Here is a 21,098-nt window from a genome sequence, read left to right on the forward strand (position 1 = left end):
TGGCAGACTTCACTTATGGAGCTGAACACTGGAAACCGGACGCTTACTTTGTCTCACAGTCTGTGCTGGGGTCTTATATTCTCCTCAGCCCTTCCCTCAGCACCTAAAGAGGAATGTAGAACCTCCCCAACCAAAAGGTGCATGTCCCTACAAATATCTGTCAAGCTTACGCCAAATAATTTATTAGACCTATGGACTGCTGAAAGAATATTACTGACAATAATGACAGAATTTTCTGCTGAACTACTTTTAAAGCCTCCTTTAAAGCAACGTGTATATGCAGTGCACTGAAATCTGAATTTAGAGCCCATATTATTCTCAGCAATATACCAGTCACACATTTTGGTGGATAAAAACTTCCAGACAGAAGGACAGACTTACGACGACTGACATGTGTTTCTTACTTACTCACTGTTTCTTAGTGTTGTCTTGTGTCTGGTGATTTTTGTTTTACTTGTACAGTGCAATGTTAATAGAATCAGGCTAGCTTGAATATAAAATATCAAAATGTTACTGCATCATGTTACTGTATTACTGTAAATGGTAACTGTATCATTAACACAATGATATTGACTGGACATGGACTGCTTTAGTCCTTTGAATAATGTTACTTTATTCAAATTAATTATCAATTATTTAAAACTCAAATCAACACTGTCTGAAGAAAAAAAATCCCACTTTTGACATTTTAAAGGATTTTAAATACAATCCGGAACCATCCCCTTTCGTTTTCCGGAAGGTTTTTGATGTTACTCTAGCTTCTGCTTAGCCTAACTACTTTCCGTCTGGTATTCACTCCTTTGCAAGCGAGTAATATCAGTTTAAAGCTTACTTCTCTACCTCAGCTGCTACGATATGGCGGGGAATTTTTGGCAGAGTTCTCATTAGTAAGTTTTTATTAAAACTTCGACATGTTACGGTTTTGTTTATGAATTCGCCTTCTTTGTTGTGAGGCCTAGCTGTGTTTGCGGATGCATCGTATGACGACGCTAACAGTTTCTCCTAAACTGCTGCTAGGATCTAAAATAGTCAATATAAATAAGACCGAAAGAAAACTCAGTAAGATTGTATATGCCATAAAACGTAATCATGCAAGCGTTCTGTTATGTTGTCAGCGACACCAGAGCCGGCGGCTAAAGCTTAGCTTTATGTTGTTATTGTTGTCTTGCCTGCTAGCTTCATTGCTCACGTTTTGACGTCTAAGCGGTTTAAAACGATATTGTTTCATGTATTTGTCAGTCTGCAGTGGGTCCTGGATAAGCAGGACCTGATGAAAGAGCGCCAGAAGGACCTGAAGTTTCTCACAGAAGAGGAGTACTGGAAGCTACAGATTTTCTTTGCCAATGGTATTTGTTATATTTGGCTGATAGTAATTGATAGCCTACCAAGTTATGTTGGTATTGTTCGTGTAAGCTGTGTTTGCTTAAGAAAAAAACATCTCCAGGCTTAACAGTTATTTATAGCCAATCTATATTGGTATAATAAAATGCGCTATACCTCTTTTCATATTTAATTCTGTGTCTTTCAGTGATCCAGGCTTTAGGTGAACACCTGAAGCTGCGTCAGCAGGTCATTGCTACTGCAACTGTTTACTTTAAACGCTTCTATGCCAGGTAAACGGATCCCATCCAAATAGACTAAAAATCTTATTTTTATACTCCTGTGGGAGTGGCAGTGAAATGTGTCCATATACTCCATTCAAAAACATCTATCATTCAATATAAAATGTTTTAGGTTATTGTGTTCAGTTTTTTAAATAGTTGTTTTTATTATTATTATTTTTTTACTTTAATACCTACTACTCAAACAAATAATTTTCTTTGTCTTCTTCTATGTAGGTATTCTCTGAAAAGTATAGATCCAGTTCTCATGGCTCCTACCTGTGTTTTCCTGGCTTCTAAAGTTGAGGTATGAGTGTTTCTGTGCTGCCACGAAGCCTCGAAGTTCCTTACTGTCTTTAAGGTTCCCACTTATTAACTGATCTGATCTTAATCATTTTTGTCCTTTTAGGAATTTGGAGTTGTATCCAACACCAGGCTGATCTCTGCAGCAACATCTGTGTGTAAGTGACTGTGTTCAGCAACATATTCTTTAAATTTAAAAATAAATGTGTTTTTTCTCCTGCAGTGTAGGTTGTATAATGCTGTTTTATTTTTCTCAAACAGTGAAAACAAGATTTTCCTTTGCCTTTCCAAAGGAGTTCCCCTACAGAATGAATCATGTAAGTAAAATATCCTTGCGGAAGTTAATATAACAGGCACAGCATCATAATATAAAGAGGTAAAGTGATCTTTTTTATGACAGTCAAAAATACCGTTTTGAGTTTTGATGGTAAATTGCACAGGACAGAAAGAGTTGAGGACATTAGACATGAAAAACATTTAAGTTGTTGTCTTATGTACATGATATTTTAGTAAAGCAGAGATTGAGGAAAAAATGGACAGAATTCAATTGATCTGAAAAGTTATTTATTAACCGCCATGCCGCTTTACAACATAACAAGAACCTTTTACTCTATATCACAGTGTCATGGCATTAATGTCTATTAATATGTGAGATTCCCCAGCTAATGTTCACACCCTTGTGATGAAAACTCAGTTACTCTGAGAGATAGCATTGTACTGTGTGCTACAGTACGCACAGTTGTTGTGCACAGCATCTCACATTGTGGTGGCAAATGCAGTGAGCTGCCACAAGATTATTTATCTAGCATCACTGCAGGGTTTCCGGGACATCACCAGCACAGCTTTGACATGCCCTCTGACCAGAAAAGTGTGTAAATTATTATTTATAGAGGGCCACTGCAAAGTGATAAAAGGAGGGAGTGGTTCACACAGCAGGGAGGGAATTTGCAAGGTGATGCTACTCATAAACATAAATTTTTGTGTCTGCTTTTGCAGACATAGTAAAAGAGAATGATGGAGTAGCACACAGACAGTTCTAAACAAAAAGCGGTGTAGATTGTGAGCAGTCTAATATTTGCTGGTGGAGTTTTTATCAGAAGTTTAATTATTTCTAATTGTGCTACAAGTGACTGCTTATCTATTTGAATGTTTACTAAACCATAAAAATTCAAGAACGGGTAGCTTAACTTCCTCAAGTTATAAGTCAGAGAAAATAAACAAAGAGGGATAAATAAAATTGTTATTTTGCATGTTAATTGAGAAATTTTGGAATTGCTTTATTAATTATTATATATACACTGTATGTGTGTGTGTGTGTATATGTATGTATGTGTGTATATATATATATATACACACACTATGTCACGTATGTTGAATAGTATTTAAAAGCTTTGCAAGCTTTTAAAGGTGTATAATATATTATACTGTCCAGATGGTCTTCTCTCAGATGTCTTGGTTTTTAAGCATTTTTAATTTGTTTTGTGAGTAAGTTATCTCTGTAAGAAGCTGCCATGTGTTTTCTTTGGAGTCTTCTCTGAACTAGTTTATGTTGCCATGCATGTTGTGTCCTAAACCCAGTCCTGCTTTGTGTATTTACAGATATTAGAATGTGAATTTTACCTTTTGGAGCTGATGGTAAGTACAGAAAGATTTGTGTCTTTAGTGCTGGCTTGACTGAGTGTTGTGTTACTGATTTATTGATGTAATATTTTTCTATGTTTTCAGGACTGTTGCCTGATTGTGTACCACCCCTACAGACCACTGTTGCAGTATGTGCAGGATATGGGACAGGAGGACATGCTGCTGCCTCTGGCCTGGTACGATACCATCTGCTTGACATTTGTCGCTTTTGTTTATTCGATTTAGTTGTTTTTGTGTGTCCTCACTCTGTGCCTGCCCTGCCAATGTCTCTTTACCAGGCGAATAGTGAATGACACGTACAGGACAGATTTGTGTCTGCTCTACCCTCCCTTCATGATCGCCCTGGGTAAGACTTGTACCCATGCATTTCAGATTGTTCTCTAATATAGTTACTGATTTTAAATAAGCTTTAACCTGATCAGTTTTTCTTTTCCTCCCACAGCCTGTCTGCATGTTGCCTGTGTGGTGCAGCAGAAAGATGCCAGACAGTGGTTTGCAGAGCTCTCGGTCGACATGGACAAAGTCAGTTTGATATCAGTTTCAGTGTTGTAGAGTTTTACCCATTCGTACTTAGCCTCATAACATATAGCAACTTGAGGTTCCACACATTGTGATATGGCAGGCACATTGTTGCCTGTTTAAATCAAGTTTTTACATCTTTATTCTCACTTTGCCACCATTAACTGCTGATGAGTTATCTGCGTTTAAGTATGAATGAATATTCTTTATTGTCATTGTCACAGGTACAATGAAATTGAAAGATGTCTCTGGTCAGTGCAACATCACAAAAGATAAATACTTAAAAACTATAATTAAATACTTAAAAACTATAATGATAGGATATAAAAGATAGAAATACATATAAAATACAGTATTCTCATACCGTAGATACACCCAAGCAATCCAGGCCTAAGGCCCCATACAGACACTCAACATACGACCTAGTTGATATATCACTCAAACAATCAATCACTCAATCAATTTGTTAGCGCATCCAACAAAACATGTCTGAAAGCATTCCAACATCAAGGGCACAAATGACAACAGGGGCAATGAAAGTCATCTACTTTTAGTAGCATTGAGACATGATATTGCAATTGGGTAGAAACTGTGTTTGAGTCTGTTAGTCCTTGTGTATGTTGTTCTATACCGTTTACCTGAAGGCAGCAGTTCGAACATGGAGTGTCCAGGGTGTGAGGTGTCCTTTATGATGTTATGGGCTCTTTTGAGGCAGCGGGAACTGTGTAGGTCTTTCAGTTTGAGGAGAGGGCAGCCGATTGTCCTTTGGGCAGCGTTGATTACTCCCTGGAGTGCTTTCCTCTGAGCCACTGTGCAGCTAGCGTACCATATGCCTATGCAGTACGTTAGTATGCTTTCGATGGAGGCTCTGTAGAAAGACACCAGCAGTCTCTGTGTGATGTTGTTCTTCCTAAGCACTCTCAGAAAGTACAGTCTCTGTTGTGTCTTTTTCAGTAGCTCAGAGGTATTCACACTCCAGGATAGGTTTCCCTCTATGCTGACTCCCAAGAAGCGGAAGTCTGCCACCCTCTCCACACAGTCGTCGCTGATGATTAGTGGTTGGATTTCTGTCTTGTGTCTTCTGTAGTCAAAAGTAGCACGAGGTCATGAGATTGACCTAGTTATTAAAATCACTGCTATCCTTTTATGTACTGTATGTGTATGTGCTAGTAATATTTTGTGCTCAAATATTAACCACATAAAGTGATATTTTTGCTATGGATTTGAGCATGTAACATACTGACACAGACGGATCATGTCATTCACTTCATGTATATGATTTTACATAAGAAAATGTTCATTTTGTTCAATGACTACTGTATATTTTACTTACAGGAAAATGACCCATTTTACTTTGATTTAACATTTGTGAGTTTTCATTACTGATGTTGCGTTGCCTCACGTTGTCTTGTGTTTTTTGTGTGTCTATTTTTTGTAAAGATCCTGGAGATTATCCGTGTCATTCTGAAGCTGTATGACCAGTGGAAAAATTTTGATGATAGAAAGGAGATAGCTGCTGTCCTAAATAAGATGCCAAAACCCAAACCACCTCCAAACAGGTATGTAGTGTACTTGTTTCTTTCTCTTTAAAAAAAAAAAATCCTATATTTTAAAACACACAGGACAGATTAAGTAGAGTAAAATATCAATCATATATATTTCACCTCTGTAATATTCTTGATATTTAAATTGAGCCATTTGTGTATATATTTTAGCTATTTTTTTATATTTTGTAAACTTCGTAATATATTGTATAATTTAATTAGTTTAGTCTGTTACTGTTATTGTTTTGGAGCAACTGTAACTCACATAATTTGCTTAGGGATTATTAAAGTATTCTGATTCTTACAAACCAATTTATAAAAGAAGTTGGGAGGTTAGACCTTTGTGCAAATAAAACAAAAATGCAAGGATTTGGTGCAAAAACAGAGATTTTGATAAAGTGGTTTGATCAACACAGTTTTAGTTTTAACATCTGGTTTGTTGCCGCTACATATTTTCAGTGTTTAAGTGATTTTGAAATGACTTTTATCTCAGTTCATGTGTACATTTTACAGTGTTTTTCCTTTTTTATGCAATTTTTTTTTTTTTAATAATGTGAACAACACAGTGCTGCCTGTACAGTGGCTTGCAAAAGTATTCGGCCCCCTTGAACTTTCCCACATTTTGTCACATTACAGCCACAAACATGAATCAATTTTATTGGAATTCCATGTGAAAGACCAATACAAAGTGGTGCACACGTAACAAGTGGAACAAAAATCATACATGATTCCAAACATGTTTTACAAATAAATAACTGAAAAGTGGGGTGTGCGTAATTATTCAGCCCCCTTTGGTCTGAGTGCAGTCAGTTGCCCATAGACTGCCTGATGAGTGCTAATGGCTAAATAGAGTGCACCTGTGTGTAATCTAATGTCAGTACAAATACAGCTGCTCTGTGACGCCCTCAGAGGTTGTCTAAGAGAATATTGGGAGCAACAAAACCATGAAGTCCAAAGAACACACCAGACAGGTCAGGGATAAAGTTATTGAGAAATTTAAATCAGGCTTAGGCTACAAAAAGATTTCCCAAGCCTTGAACATCCCACGGAGCACTGATCAAGCGATCATTCAGAAATGGAAGGAGTATGGCACAACTGTAAACCTACCAAGAAAAGGCCGCCCACCTAAACTCACAGGCCGAACATGGAGAGCGCTGATCAGAAATGCAGCCAAGAGGCCCATGGTGACTCTGGACGAGCTGCAGAGATCTACAGCTCAGGTGGGGGAATCTGTCCATAGGACAACTATTAGTCGTGCACTGCACAAAGTTGGCCTTTATGGAAGAGTGGCAAGAAGAAAGCCATTGTTAACAGAAAACCATAAGAAGTCCCGTTTGCAGTTTGCCACAAGCCATGTGGGGGACACAGCAAACATGTGGAAGAAGGTGCTCTGGTCAGATGAGACCAAAATGGAACTTTTTGGCCAAAATGCTATGTGTAGCGGAAAACTAACACTGCACATCACTCTGAACACACCATCCCCACTGTCAAATATGGTGGTGGCAGCATCATGCTCTGGGGGTGCTTCTCTTCAGCAGGGACAGGAAAGCTGGTCAGATTTGATGGGAAGATGGATGGAGCCAAATACAGGGCAATCTTGGAAGAAAACCTCTTGGAGTCTGCAAAAGACTTGAGACTGGGGCGGAGGTTTACCTTCCAGCAGGACAACGACCCTAAACATAAAGCCAGGACAACAATGGAATGGTTTAAAACAAAACATATCCATGTGTTAGAACGGCCCAGTCAAAGTCCAGATCTAAATCCAATCCAGAATCTGTAGCAAGATCTGAAAACTGCTGTTCACAAACGCTGTCCATCTAATCTGACTGAGCTGGAGCTGTTTTGCAAAAAACAATGGGCAAGGATTTCAGTCTCTGGATGTGCAAAGCTGGTTGAGACATACCCTAAAAGACTGGCAGCTGTAATTGCAGCAGAAGGTGGTTCTACAAAGTATTGACTCAGGGGGCTGAATAATTACGCACACCCCACTTTTCAGTTATTTATTTGTAAAAAATGTTTGGAATCATGTATGATTTTCGTTCCACTTCTCACGTGTACGCCACTTTGTACCGAATACTTTTGCAAGCCACTGTAGTTAGTGTCATACTGACGTAACACTGACATGGGGATTTCCATGTTAGAGGTGGCTGAAAAGATGGAGATGATTAAAAAATAGTCTCAGGTGAAAATGATTGTAGACAGTTGTCTCATCAGAATCTGTATTTTTTTTTTATTTATTTTTTTTAAATTGCCACGTTTGTACACAAACGAGGATTTGTCTTGGGTGTCATGGTACAAAAAAAAATAAATCAAACTGTGGTACAGAAATGGAATATATGGTGTTTACAGTATCTTTAAATATTATTATTAATCCTCATAACAGGAAAAAAATGTATGTATGTATGTATGTATGTACGTATGTATGTATGTACGTACGTACGCTAACTACCGACAGATATTAGAATAGAAATTAAGAAATATGTAAAGGTTGTGCAAAGTGTAGGTAGAAAATTACTGTACATGTGAAGATGAGGTTTGAGCTTCTTTTCTCTGGAAATGGTTTCACAAGTTAATTGTTTTTAATTGCTGTGGGTCTGCTTTCATTAGTACAGTATGTTCTTGTACACTTGGACTTCTCACAGTCTATCTCAGTGACCTGTATGCACTTCATTTTTCTCTCTGTCTGCAGTGAGAGTGATCAGAGCTCCAATGGGAACCAGAGCAACTCCTACAGTCAGTCTTAGCATGCCGTCTGTATTTCCGTGGGAATCCATAATGTCGACGTGGAGGATCTTCTTGTAATGTCACAGTGCAACCATTACAGTGTCACTTGGAAACAGTCACAATAATCAGAAATTTGATCCTCAATCAACCCCCACTCCCCAACAAACTGAGTGTCTTTACCTTTTCCTCCTTGTCTGATCATTATGGGTTTGTGGACTGAGCGAGAAACACGGAAATGCCTGCAGTGAACAGCAAATCGAATACAACAAGCCATGACGTTGTCTCGATTAGGCTCCAACTTGAAACGAACTTAAAAGCCAAGGAACATTTTGGGGGTGGAAGGGAATGTAGGGGGAACAGATGTAATGGTTCAGTAGACACTCGTCATTGTGATGATCCTGACATCCTTGAACAGTCCAGAGGAGTGAGTGTTTACACGTCGAGCTCCGTGGGATTTGAAAAAACAAAACTTGATCACGAGCACTGTGCGTGCATGTCTGTGTCTGTGTGTACTACATGTGAGCGGCCACTCTGGGTGGGTTTTAATTCCTCAGGGATTGCAGTAGACTTTTTTTTTTTCCTGTTAATTGATTTTGAGCTTACAGGGTGGATCTTATTGGTTATCACCCTGTTCAGCTGTGATGGGATGCACCTGCCCTGTTAAGTGTCTCTGCTGGCTGATTGGTAAACTGTGGCTGGAGAAATGCCAAGAGAAGCTCCTCATGAGGGCACAAATGAGCTCTTTGAATACAAGAATTTACTGTTTTGAATTATGACAACCCACCAACCCCCACCTCCTTGTAAATAGCCTTATGATACTTTTCTTTTATCTTTCATGCTTTTGCTTATATAAGAAAAGTTTAATGGAAATCATGAGCTGGTTTGTGCTTCAGATAAAAGTGCCCCTGTTTGTTTTTATAGTAAATATTTTTTCCATTTACCCTACTTTAGTTGTATAGTGCATTATCTAACACTTTTTTTGTTTTTGGAAAAACCTTTGCTTTTAATTTGTCAAGGAACATATTTTTTTAAATGTTTATCTGCAAAGTTTTGGTTGTACCTTATTTTAATTTACTCTATTCCCTGAATTTAATCACTGAGTTGTGGCAATATGTGTGTGTAAATGTCTCTATATTTTTGTGATGTAATACAGCGGAAGCTGTGTGTGTGGCTGTACTTAAAACAAGGTGCTTGAAAGCCTTACAAAATAAAAGCTGCTGGTTAAAGAGAGAACCCCTCATGAAAGCACATTGTCCCATTCAGGTGAACTGCATAGTGTGCTGCTATTGTTGCTTATTATTATTATTTTTCTTTCAGGCCTTTTCTTTTTTTTTTCCTTTAAAAAAAGAAAGAAAAACAGATGTGGCACGGTGCCCTCTGGCCTTTTTCCTGCCATTCAACTCCTCTATTGTTGGTGTCCACTTTAAAATAGGGTGTGATCCTATGATCCTACATGGATATATCTAGTTCTAGTTAAAGAACAAAGAAAATGTTATTTTAAGGCTCATTTCGAAGCTCAGTTATGGTAATAAAGTCTATTGTGTATTGTCTACTTAACAAAGTGGGCCTTCGTTTTTGTGTAATGCACATTGAGGCATCTTCCAGCATGTTACAAAAGTCATAGGAAATCCTTTTTACCAACAGCAGTGTCTGCTCAGAGCAGGGGCTGTGGTGGGACCCCTAGTGTTGATTACAAAGAGTGACAGCTGACATGTACTGGTAGAAAATTCGGAATGTGCACAGCCTGGGGCTCCAAGTGGCGACATTAAAAATGAGGATAAATTGTACGTTATGATTATGAAAATGAAGCACTGAAGGTGCAGTAAACTCTGGTAGTTGACGCCTTCGGGGTACAGTCAGTTCCCGTGACGTCGCTTTAGCTGCATAAGGGCAGCGGAGGTAGTATGGCAAGCTATGTGATGTCTCCTTCAAAATAAAGGTCTAAAGTCAAGATTACACATGAACTGACAAAATGCGGAAGCAAAACTATTTTTAAGTGCTTCTTCAGGAGTACTTAATCATAACCTTAACGTAAAGTCTGTGACAAATCTGTTGGCAACCGCACCGACAAGGAATTAAGTTTAAAATAAGTGTAACCCCAAAGAATTAATCATGGTCAAAAGATACAAAAGCCTGTTTGAAGTTCGACTTTTAAAGCTACTACGCTCTGTGGCACACCTGTTCATTTTTGTGACCTTTTATTGCCACAAATATTGTGCTGTTTCTAATATTTTTATTAGCACTGTTGCCTCATTTATAAGAGTTTTATCTGTTTTAAAAGGTTAGATACAAAGTATTGTCAAAAGGGAAGGGATTTTGTCCTGTTGCCACTCATTCATTTGGCTGTCCACCAGTAAAGTAGCCTTATTATTTTGTAGTAGTTTAATAATGGTTTGTATTTAGCTTTGGATTTATCTATTTTTGTTCGGCACTTTTCTTGACATTACTCGAATTATTTTGCAAAGGATGACCCGCAAATCCACTTTTATATTGAAAACATAACCGGAAACCCTTTTGTGTTTCACTTACTCTTGATAGTAATTATAAAAAGGGGGACATAACCTGGGAGCTCCGAGCGGGCTTCAGAGAAAGTCAACCCCGCTACGGGGACGGGCTCCGGGCCGGATGCTTGTGTCCGGTCGGCTGGTCCTCGTGCCGTCGCCTCTCACCTGCATCCGCGTGCACCCATGAAGCCCCCGCTGATGAAGCTCTTGGCTGCCAGGGTGAGGCGGAAAGTGGCCAGAGACAGAGAGCATGTACTGGCGTGTCGGGTTCGCCTGGACTCGGTCGTGTGTGGCTGATCTCGGACCGAACCAGAGCCTCTCCTCCGGTCTGCTGGGGTCCGATGATCAGCTCTCGTTTTACGGGTACATCATCGCATACCCACTGCAGGACTGCGGCGGGATCATGTCAGCTTTGGGCTCGGACTCGTGGTGGCGGAAAACACTGTATTTGACCGGAGGGGCTCTGCTCGCTGCCGCTGCTTATCTGCTGCACGAACTGCTGGCCATCAGGTACCAACAACAACAACAACACAGGGACTGCCAGAGAGAGGCAGACCTCAGGATCCCTGTACGCAGGCCTCCCAGGCCAGAGCACAATCCGTGTGGATTTGATCTGCTCATATTTTCACTCCAAAGCTGTATTTTCCACTGAGGTCTGATATTACTTAATCTCGTCTGATTGGGCTGGGTGAGAGTGGAGACGGGGGAGAAGGAGTCGTGAGTGGGGGTGGGGGTGTTGTGTATGTGTACATAAACACACACATATTAGGGGAGATTTCCATCTTCGCTAGCTTATTTCTGTGATTAGTGATATGATAATAGTTTATTAGTGTTATTGTATGTCCGTGTGCTACCACGGCCTTCACATAGCTCTGCTGCCAAATGAAAGGACATTAGAGGCAGTAGGTCGCTTTCATTAGTCTCTGCTAGAAGGACGAGGGAGGTGATGGAGGTTAACACTCCCGCTGGTGTTTAGGTCCAGTCTAAACGCTGCAGTGGTGTGTCGGTCTTTTATAACCTCTGATGTAAACACCTTGAATCATGAAGGTTGCGGGAGGGGATATGGTAGCTTTAAAGTAGAAAGAAGCGCTGTGTGCTTGATTATTCATTTTCAGGGTGAAAGCTTTGACTGAGCGAGTTTATTTCTTCGATTTACCCGCAGTCCAGGCCAGGGTCTGTGCTATGTTACAGTTTAAAGGGTACTTAGTGTTACTGCAAATGGCACTGACGATGTGCTTTTAAGATGAGGAAACGGAAGCTTCCTCTGCGGTTTTTTTGTTGTTGTTTTTTTGTACCTGTATGAGCGGATATGTTGCAGTTTCCCCCCTGCCTCCCTTTCTCTACATCGTCCTGTCAGCAGCCATGCGTGCTGTAGGCGATCCTCTTCTATTCTGGTGTCAGCGGCTATTTAAGCACCGCACTGAAAATAGACAGCTCCTCTGCACTCAGCCGCCTGCTTGTTTGTCGTTTCAGCACTTTACACGGCGGACAGCTCCTTGTCCTAATTCTGCATCCTCTCCGCGTGAATGTGCTGCTTTTCGTCTGGCTGTGGTTGTGGCAGTTTTGACATTAACCGGTCGGTGATTCGTTATTATAATGTTACAGTTTTCATGCAGACAGCCCACGTGATGCACATACTTACGACCTTTTCATTTTCATTTTTTATTTTGCTGACGAAAGCAAGAGAGTAACTTAGTAAAAACTAAAGCAGGAGGACATTAACTGTGAGGAAATGTACTGACAGTTTCCTCAAATAATAAAAACCAGATCAGAATAATCTGGAGAGCGGAGAGCCAATCAGAACAGCCGATGAGTATGGAAGTGATTCAGTCAGAAGGTTAGAGTCGCAAATTTGATCTGGCCCCGGAAACAGTGCAGCAAAATTGCTAATTTTGGTATGATCCAATACCAAGTAAATACTGGGCCACTATTGCCGATACCAATATCAGTACCAATACTGATTTCAGTGTATAAAGGCAGTTTATGTAGGGGAGAGTAAGTGTGTCATGACTAATGAGACGAATCACTATCAATTTTCAAATTTTAGACCACTGAATCGCTGTGATTTTTACTTTCCACAATAATTAGTTAACACAATAAAAACACAACGTTCACCTTTTCATGGATATGAAACTGTGTTGTTGTCGTTTTTTGTTTGTTTGCTTTTTGGAAACTTTTTGGAGTGCAAATGTTCCTGTCTCTAAAGGACTTTTTTCAAGTGTGCTTTACGCTGTAAATAAATCCATGACAGTCAAAACAAAAAGGTTTCAAAAACACAATTCAGAGGGCTACATACCTTACTTAGAGGATAGAAACAGAGTATCAGCCCTCTTGTGCTAGTATCAATCCAATACCAGTTCCAGCGTTGGTATTGATGCTATCCATATTTGGATCGATCTGCCCACTACTAGGTACAGCTAGCGCCCATGACCCCCGTTTCTCACGGAAATGCAACAAAATTCTAATGCTTGGTAGGAAGAGAAGAGTAGACATATGGACATAATTTACATTTGATGTCAAGGAAAACAGGACGCTGGAAAAACTCTCAACAGTAAAAACACAACAATTTTTACACCAACATTTTTATATTTTGTCACCTGAATCAGCTTCAGATCTAGTCTGCTATAATCTTTAGATATTTGGCCAACTAAAACTAGACTGAAAGTAAAAGATTTGAAAAAAATATGGCTAAAATTAAATAAAAATGTGCTGTGCTTCTGAGACTTACCTTAACCATAAAATCTATCTTTGTATGCTCCCCAAAACTGGCTAAATACATACACCAACCTTATTACTCTAACAATAACCACAAAAATAAGTGCTTTATGAGCAACTGTGGTGGCTATCTCCATATTTTTTTGTTCATGGACTCTTCTACAGTTGCAGTATAGTTCTTTATCTTGTAATGGGCTTTTGGCCAGACTTCGACTGTATGAAGCTAATAGCTCTTCTCCCTTTAAGGCCGCCCTCCAAGCCAGATTTCCTCTGATTGGCTGCCCTTTGTAAACCCGTGTGCCTGTGCCAAAACTGACTATTCAATGATGCCCACTCTCACTGACATCAGAGGGGCTAATAACATCAAATAATAGAAAAAACTACACTCTCTATATAGTTGATACAAAATACTTGGTTAACACTCATCCTAACTTAAATTTAAACATGGTCTAATGTTATATCAAGTGTTTGTACATCTAAGATCTAAAGATTTGTGTCATGCCGACTTCCTTTTTGTTCCCTAAAAGCGGGAACAGCCTAATTGCTTCCCTGTTTTCAGCTATAATATGAAGTAGACTACTAACAGGCGGCTATGAGGATGGTATCAGTCTTCTAATCAAAGTGAAAAACAGGGATGTATTTGAGGCTGATAGATTGGTCTTAATCCATCATATTTACAATGTAGCATCAAGAGAAAAGGCTAAACTTCTGATGAAGAACACAATCCAAATGAAAAAATGCTGAAAACTGCAAAGGACTAAATGTCTATGTAGAAATATAGAAGACGAGTGCTATGTCCATGTATGCAGTTGACTCACACCCAACCCACACTCTACATTTTAGTGTTTAGTTGTTGTTTTTTCACAACCCTTGGAGTGTATGTGACATGCAGCTCTTTCCTTCTTTGCCTCATACAGAAAGGAGGAAGAGCTGGACTCTAAAGATGCAATCATACTCCACCAGTTCTCCAGGCCCAAAACTGGCGCCCCATCTCTGTCGCCTTTCTGCCTTAAGCTGGAGACCTACCTCCGTATGGTTGACCTGCCCTACCAGGTATGACTGTGTTTATGTGGCTGCAAAAGAAAAACAATATTTTGTCTGTTATATAATAAAATGAATTTATTAAAAATAATCTCTCCTGCAAAGGTCACTCAGTTTCTTTTGCAGCATTTACCAACCACTTTGAGAATTTTCTCATCATCTTCCCACCCCCTTTCCTTAATCCTCTTCTAGAACTACTTTGATGGGAAGCTTTCGCCGCAGGGAAAGATGCCATGGATCGAGTACAACCAGGAGCAAGTGTGTGGGACAGAATTCATCATCGACTACTTGGAGGAGAAGCTGGGCGTGAGCCTCAACAAGAGCCTGACACCCCAGGAGAAGGCCTTATCACGCGCCATCACCAAAATGGTAGATGAGCACTTCTACTGGTGAGGGACCGCTGAGATTCAAGCTGATTGTTTTTGTATTAAATGAGTGCATCTGTGTGTCTGTATATATAAATATATATGCATCTCACAGGACCATAGCTTACTGTCAGTGGGTGGACAACCTGGAGGAGACCCAGAAGATGCTGTCGGTGAGCGGTCCACTGAGTGACCTACTCAAGTGGATCCTGAGTCACCTGACAGGTGGGATAGTTAAGAGGGAGATGTATGGTCACGGGATTGGACGGTTCTCTACCGAGGAGGTGTACGCCTTAATGGAGAAGGACATGCGCACCCTGGCCACCCTGCTAGGTGAGGGTTTTTTTTTCCAATTTAAAATAGTATGAGTCAGCCTATGGGCAACTGAATCTATTTAAGTATGCATTAAGGTTAGAAGTATGTTTATCCAGAAGACAAATGGATTCAAAACTTGGAATCCAGAAAATCACCCAGATTTAGATGTGGTCACATTCGAGTCTTCAGTGGGAAAACACTTTTTTTTCTTCCTTTTCTTTTGCTTTGTTTTGTAAATCTACAAATCACTTTGTATTGTGAAGCTCGATCTCAGTGTGTGTCACCATTTTGGTTGCATATTTTACCCCAGGGCCAGATTAGTGGCTTTTCAATATGCGCCTTGAGACCTATAACCAGAGACATCACTTTTGTTAGCAGCAGTAGATGGAAAAAAACTGAAGGGATTGCTGAACACTGACCTGCTGTGGTAGAAACTTAGCATTGCAATCACTGTCAAACCGGGTAGTTCATGGTAGACAATTTGCAGTTGTTTGGCCATGACAGGTGGCTTCTCAGGTTAAATCTTTTTCACTAAAGGTGTCAGTTAATCTGTTACCAGTATGTGTTTATTTATTATAAAACAGAAGAAAATGGAATTCAAGGGGGGAAAGCTTCACTGTTTGACTTATATTTTTCTGTCTGCTGTCTAAGGTGATAAGAAGTACATTATGGGCTCTAAGCTTTCAACAGTAGACGCCGCAGTGTTTGGTCACCTGGCCCCTGCTATGTGGACGCTACCGGGATCGCGGCCAGAGCAGCTAATCAAAGGTGAATTCACCAGAAAGGCAGTCTACCTAATTTCAAGCAAACTTGCACTTGAGTGATGTATGTACAGTATACACAACTCCAATTCCAAAAAAGTCAGGATGATGCATAAAGTGTAAATCAAAACAGAATGCAATGATTTGCAAATCTCTCAAATCCATATTTGATTCATAATAGAACACGGGAAACATATCTAATCTTTTTCTTTCTGAATTTTTATATGAAATATAGAAATATAGAAATGTGAACTTTTGCATGTTCTAATTACACATTCAGCACAGAATTCATACATTTGAACACTATGTATGAGAGGAAAACAACACAATGTCCTTTAGCGAAAATCATAATCAACTGATGCAAGATGAGAAACATCAAAATGAAAATGAAATTCACTAAACTGTAAATCAAGTTATTTGTTTATCTAAGAGAATAAGAATGAAATTAATAATAAGAAACTCTCTGATCTTTGACTTAGAAACTTTTTTAACCTTTTCTGCTAACCTTTAAAGCTCATCAGTGCCTAAAAGGACCAATGGAAAAGTGATGAATTATCATTTTATTACTATTTATACATAAAAATCTGTTTTCTTCTTCTTTTAAATCTAAGTCATCATTACTGGAAAATAATATTTCAGTTAGGGCCACTTTAGTCAAAAGAAGGTGTTATTTCCATTAGGCAGTGCTCTATATGTGTATACACAACAGCCCAAGATGGGATTAAAATGAGCAACTGGTGTTTAGGTGGGTTGCAAAGCAGCTTGTAGGCAGGCTAGAGCAGTTGCACAGAAATCCCCAGTAAAGTGTTTCCTGAGCTATCAGCTGGCGTTGCTATTTGCTGTTTTATGGACTGTGAGATCTAATCCTATACTCACTTATATCACTGGTGTCTCAGTGAGATACCTTATGGGCGCTGTACCTACTGAGATGTTTGTTCCACCCAGGTGAGCTGATCAACCTCGCCATGTACTGCGAGCGCATCCGCCGACGATTCTGGCCCGAGTGGTTCGTCGACCTGGAGGACTTCCGCTACAACGACACCACAGAGGGCAGCGACTCGCCCTCGAAGCTCCCCGACCTCGGCCTCTACTCCCGCACGGACACTTTCCAGGACGATACGCGCTCAAACACTTTACACACTCACACGCCACAAGACCCGCCATCGTCTCAGAGTGACCCCACGGGCCACTCGCTGTACGACTCTGACATGGACACAGAGTGTTCTGAAATAGACCAGCCGAAGTGCTGACGAAACACACACACACACTTATAGTACACACTACATATAGGCACGCCGCAGGAGGGAGCTGCATCCCACCTATGTTCTACCTCTTAGAACAGAAAACAACAGGGGGGTGTATTCGGTGTTCGCCGGCCGGGACGTTGAGGGTGTAGGAGGGTAAAGTGCCAACTGTAGTGGAGGAAAGATTGCAGAACAAGGAAAAAAAGGTACAACAGAGATGAAACTGGAAAAGAAGTGAAGAGAAAAAAAAGAAATGTAGGTTTAAAAGTGAGAACTAGACGCATTCAAATCAGGAGTAAATGACGCAGTTGCCGAGAAACTCCTCCACATCAACTGCAACCACAACCTTCTACCTGTTGTCTGTTGCGTGCCCACTGTTGTCCCTCGTAGCAGCTCGCACCACCCAGCAGCGTTTTGCGTCTGTGTGTGTGAGTATTTGTGAGTGCATGTGTGTGTGTGCGTGTACCAAATGAACCTTTAATACATGAAAGGATCTGTACAGAATCCATCAGAAAGAAAACATTTCAGTGTAAATATATAAACGAATCTGACTTCATTCTCAGATTTAATAGATAAAAACTGTATTATATATGAGTATAAATAATATAGATAGGCTGGAACTATAGTATTATGTCGTCTGTCATATGGTGTAAATATTCTAGGTGTTTATCTTATGAATTCCTACCCTGCTGGTCTAAGATCAGCTAGAGGAACCCTGTGAATTCTTTTACTGTATGTATCCGATTACAGGGATATTACAGTATTTAAACAGTTGAGAAAAGAAAAATCATAAAACATAATAGGTAGTAAACTCCCAGTTTCCATTAACATCTTGTCTAACTGAGGCAATTATTTTGCCTCCAAAAAATCCCCCAAATCTTAATGTACGCTGCTGTATTTAGGAGATTTTACATGCATTCAAGCATTGAGCGCACGCCAAACAATCGTGTAGATATAGAGCGATAGATAGAAGACAGTCTGAATCAAAGTGCATGGCTGATTCAGGCCCATAAGTCTCTCTTAGCACCCCACATTGATAATCTTTAGCTACATTTCTTAGTAAGCCTAGTGTGATGGAACGATGTAGCTTGTTTGTCGGTGCCTCTGGCCAAATCAGCCGTGCGAGCATGTATCCAATGGATTATGGAAAAAAAGCACTTGTTTTCTTTCAGCATTTCTGTCAGAAAATGTTACGTAAAGCAATAAGAGACACAGACACAGGTTCAATTTATGCCAGGCTGTGATAATTGTGGTGTGTGATGGTAAGGAGCAGGCTCTATGTGCGCTTGTCGTTCATCAAGCGCACGTACCGACAACGTTTTGTATGCATGGAAGAAAGGGCGAAATACTATTTATGTTCCTGTGCACATTAGCCTCACATCATTTTAAAAATATTTAGCTCTAGAAGTTTGTTGTCTGTACTTACAGTCCTGGTATAAAGAAAGCACACCCTCTTTCAACTCTAAGGTCAGAAAACACGTCAGGACATATTAAAAAGTCACATGGTCTTACCAGATTCTAAAATAATGTATATATAGCCTCAGGTGAATACCAACGCATGACGTATTACACTGTGTTGTTATTAAAAAAAATAAGCTGAAATGCAGAAGCAGGATGTGAATAACCAAGTATACCCCATGGTCCAGTAGCCATCTTTAAGCATCAGTAATCGGACGTAATTGTTTTCTCCATGACGGAATCAGTCTCTCACATTGTTGTGGTGAAAATCTTTTCATGTGGCTGCAACACAGACCAACATCATCACACCTCCACTCCTGTACTGGACAGTTGGTGTGACATATTTGTGTTAATTTGCTTTGTTTGGTTTTCTCCAAACATGGTGCTGTGCATTATGGCCAAACACCTCCACTTTAGTCTCATCTGTCCAAACGGCATTGTTCCAGATGTCTTGTGATCTGTGATCTACATGTGAACTGTAATATTTAACATGCTAACTGAGGCCTGTAGAGTCTCAGATTTAGCTCTTTGTTTTTTTCAGTTTCTGTAAACACGGCACAGCCAGACTTTGGGGTGAATTTGCCAGGATGTCCACTCCTGGGACGACTGAAAAATGTTTTCCCCTTGAGATTAATCTTTCTCACTGTTGAATGACAGACTTCAAATTGTTTGGAAATCGCATTATAACTCTTCTCTATGAACTTTGCAGAAGTCTTTGCTCCTTGGCAGTGTGTTAACGCAAACAAGCGGCAAAACCTTTTCCTTTCAGAGAATTGCTCACACTTCCTGATGATCAGTTAATGAAGTGCATTTGATTAACAGCATCCGGTTGCTACTTCTGTGGAAGCAGTGAGGGTGTACACACACTGCATCTGTATTTTTGGCTTAGTTTTAGTTAAGTAAATAATGACATGGTGTAATAATGCATGTGTTATTTTTCACATCAGGTTGTAGTTACCTCATTTAAGGATCTGGTAAGGACCAGATGTGCAAAACTGTAAAACTTAGTGTGGGTGTTCTTTATTTTTCACACGACTGTACCTGAGCTAGTTAGGTGAACTCAGCAATCACAGTCAGTCCCAGACATTTTATTCGACCTGTCCTACACTCTGTCCATAACGGAGTTACAGAGTTGCTGAAACTAAAAGTTCTGTTAGGGAACTTTAGGGGAAATTACAGATCTCACAGTAAACAAATTGTGGATGTGATCAGTAATTACAGTTGGAAAAACTGTAATTTAAACCCTGATGTGAGGCCTTTAATGGGTGTATACATGATGTCAGCCAGTAAGTTACACTAAAATATATTTGGCGTAATTTTAAAAACTGCGTCTCCAGTTAGTCATTTGTCCACCAGAGAGCACTGGAAGCAATTTTTTCAAATATGCTCACAACTCCTGCTGCTCTCAGTTCTAATAACCACATTTATAGGATAACATTAAAAATGTCTTTTATGCTATAATAAGTTGTTTTTGTATGTTTGAGTTTTTCAAATGCTCAGAATTGTCTCCAAAATGTGCAAGCGTGGCTTCGTTTGTGGGGATGCTGCATGTATGTAAGACTAGAATTAAAAACAGATGTAGCATCAACTTACCTCTAATTCGAAAGAAGAAGCAACAATCCTACATAACGAAGGGAACTGATGAGGAAAGAGTCCAAAGGATGAGAGGGCTTTTTATTTATTTTTTGATCCTTAAGGCACTATTACGATTCTGATGTCATTTTAAAACCATGAGTTTGAATGTGATGATGCCTCGCTGTTGAATTCTGCTCGATAAAACAATGCCATAAGTTGCTAGTCCAAACTCTGAGTCTGATCTAAGTCTTTTGTGGGGACACAGCAGACAGTGAAGCCTTTATGGGTGTGTGTATGTGTAAGTGTGTGTGTTCAGCAGCTGAATTTCAGTGGAGTAACAGACTGAAACTAAGAAGCTAATGAACTGAAAAGTTTGGTTTGGTGTCTTAAAACCCCTGGCCTGCATGCTATTGCCTTTTAATGTTAGTAGTCAGATTCAGCCTTATGGACGCTGAAGCTAAACTGTTTACTTCATACCAGTGCCAGTGTATGACTTCTGTTTTTGTATGTTACATTTATTTATATATTATATTTAGTTTATGCTATTTCTATTAATTTGTTAAGATGGCTGATGTGCTTGAATTTGATAAGCAATTCTACTTTTTTTCTACATTTTGCACTTTAGTTATGTTTACACGTGTTATGTTTCTATGTCTGAAAATCACTGTCAGACTAATGATATGCATTGGTGTATTAGTGCGCTGCTAGATTTTCTTCAGGCTTCTGCTGACATATAACTCTTATAAAAGCTACACATGTCCATCCACAGCAGTGGTTGCATGTATATC

The 21,098-nt window shown here is 39.7% G+C and overlaps 2 protein-coding genes across 2 annotated transcripts; both read left to right on the forward strand.

Moving 5' to 3' along the window:
- Nucleotides 1–769: 769 nt before the first annotated feature.
- Nucleotides 770–9,575, forward strand: ccnc (cyclin C). The gene is made up of 12 exons (XM_085372151.1): nt 770–887; nt 1,240–1,346; nt 1,529–1,613; nt 1,839–1,908; nt 2,011–2,062; nt 2,166–2,221; nt 3,504–3,539; nt 3,630–3,721; nt 3,824–3,891; nt 3,988–4,067; nt 5,505–5,623; nt 8,298–9,575. The coding sequence occupies exons 1-12, from the start codon at nt 856–858 to the stop codon at nt 8,350–8,352; spliced, it is 852 nt and encodes a 283-aa protein (XP_085228277.1). The 5' UTR covers nt 770–855; the 3' UTR covers nt 8,353–9,575.
- Nucleotides 9,576–11,086: 1,511 nt separating this feature from the next.
- Nucleotides 11,087–17,283, forward strand: faxca (failed axon connections homolog, metaxin like GST domain containing a). The gene is made up of 6 exons (XM_085373136.1): nt 11,087–11,346; nt 14,469–14,604; nt 14,785–14,981; nt 15,073–15,290; nt 15,924–16,040; nt 16,979–17,283. Exons 1-6 carry the CDS (start codon nt 11,087–11,089, stop codon nt 17,281–17,283), a joined length of 1,233 nt encoding a protein of 410 aa, XP_085229262.1.
- Nucleotides 17,284–21,098: the final 3,815 nt, after the last annotated feature.

The sequence above is a fragment of the Diplotaxodon limnothrissa genome, linkage group LG15, assembly GCF_057381915.1.
Source record: "Diplotaxodon limnothrissa isolate DT_005_m linkage group LG15, D_limnothrissa_male_GT1.1, whole genome shotgun sequence".
NCBI lineage: Eukaryota > Metazoa > Chordata > Actinopteri > Cichliformes > Cichlidae > Diplotaxodon > Diplotaxodon limnothrissa.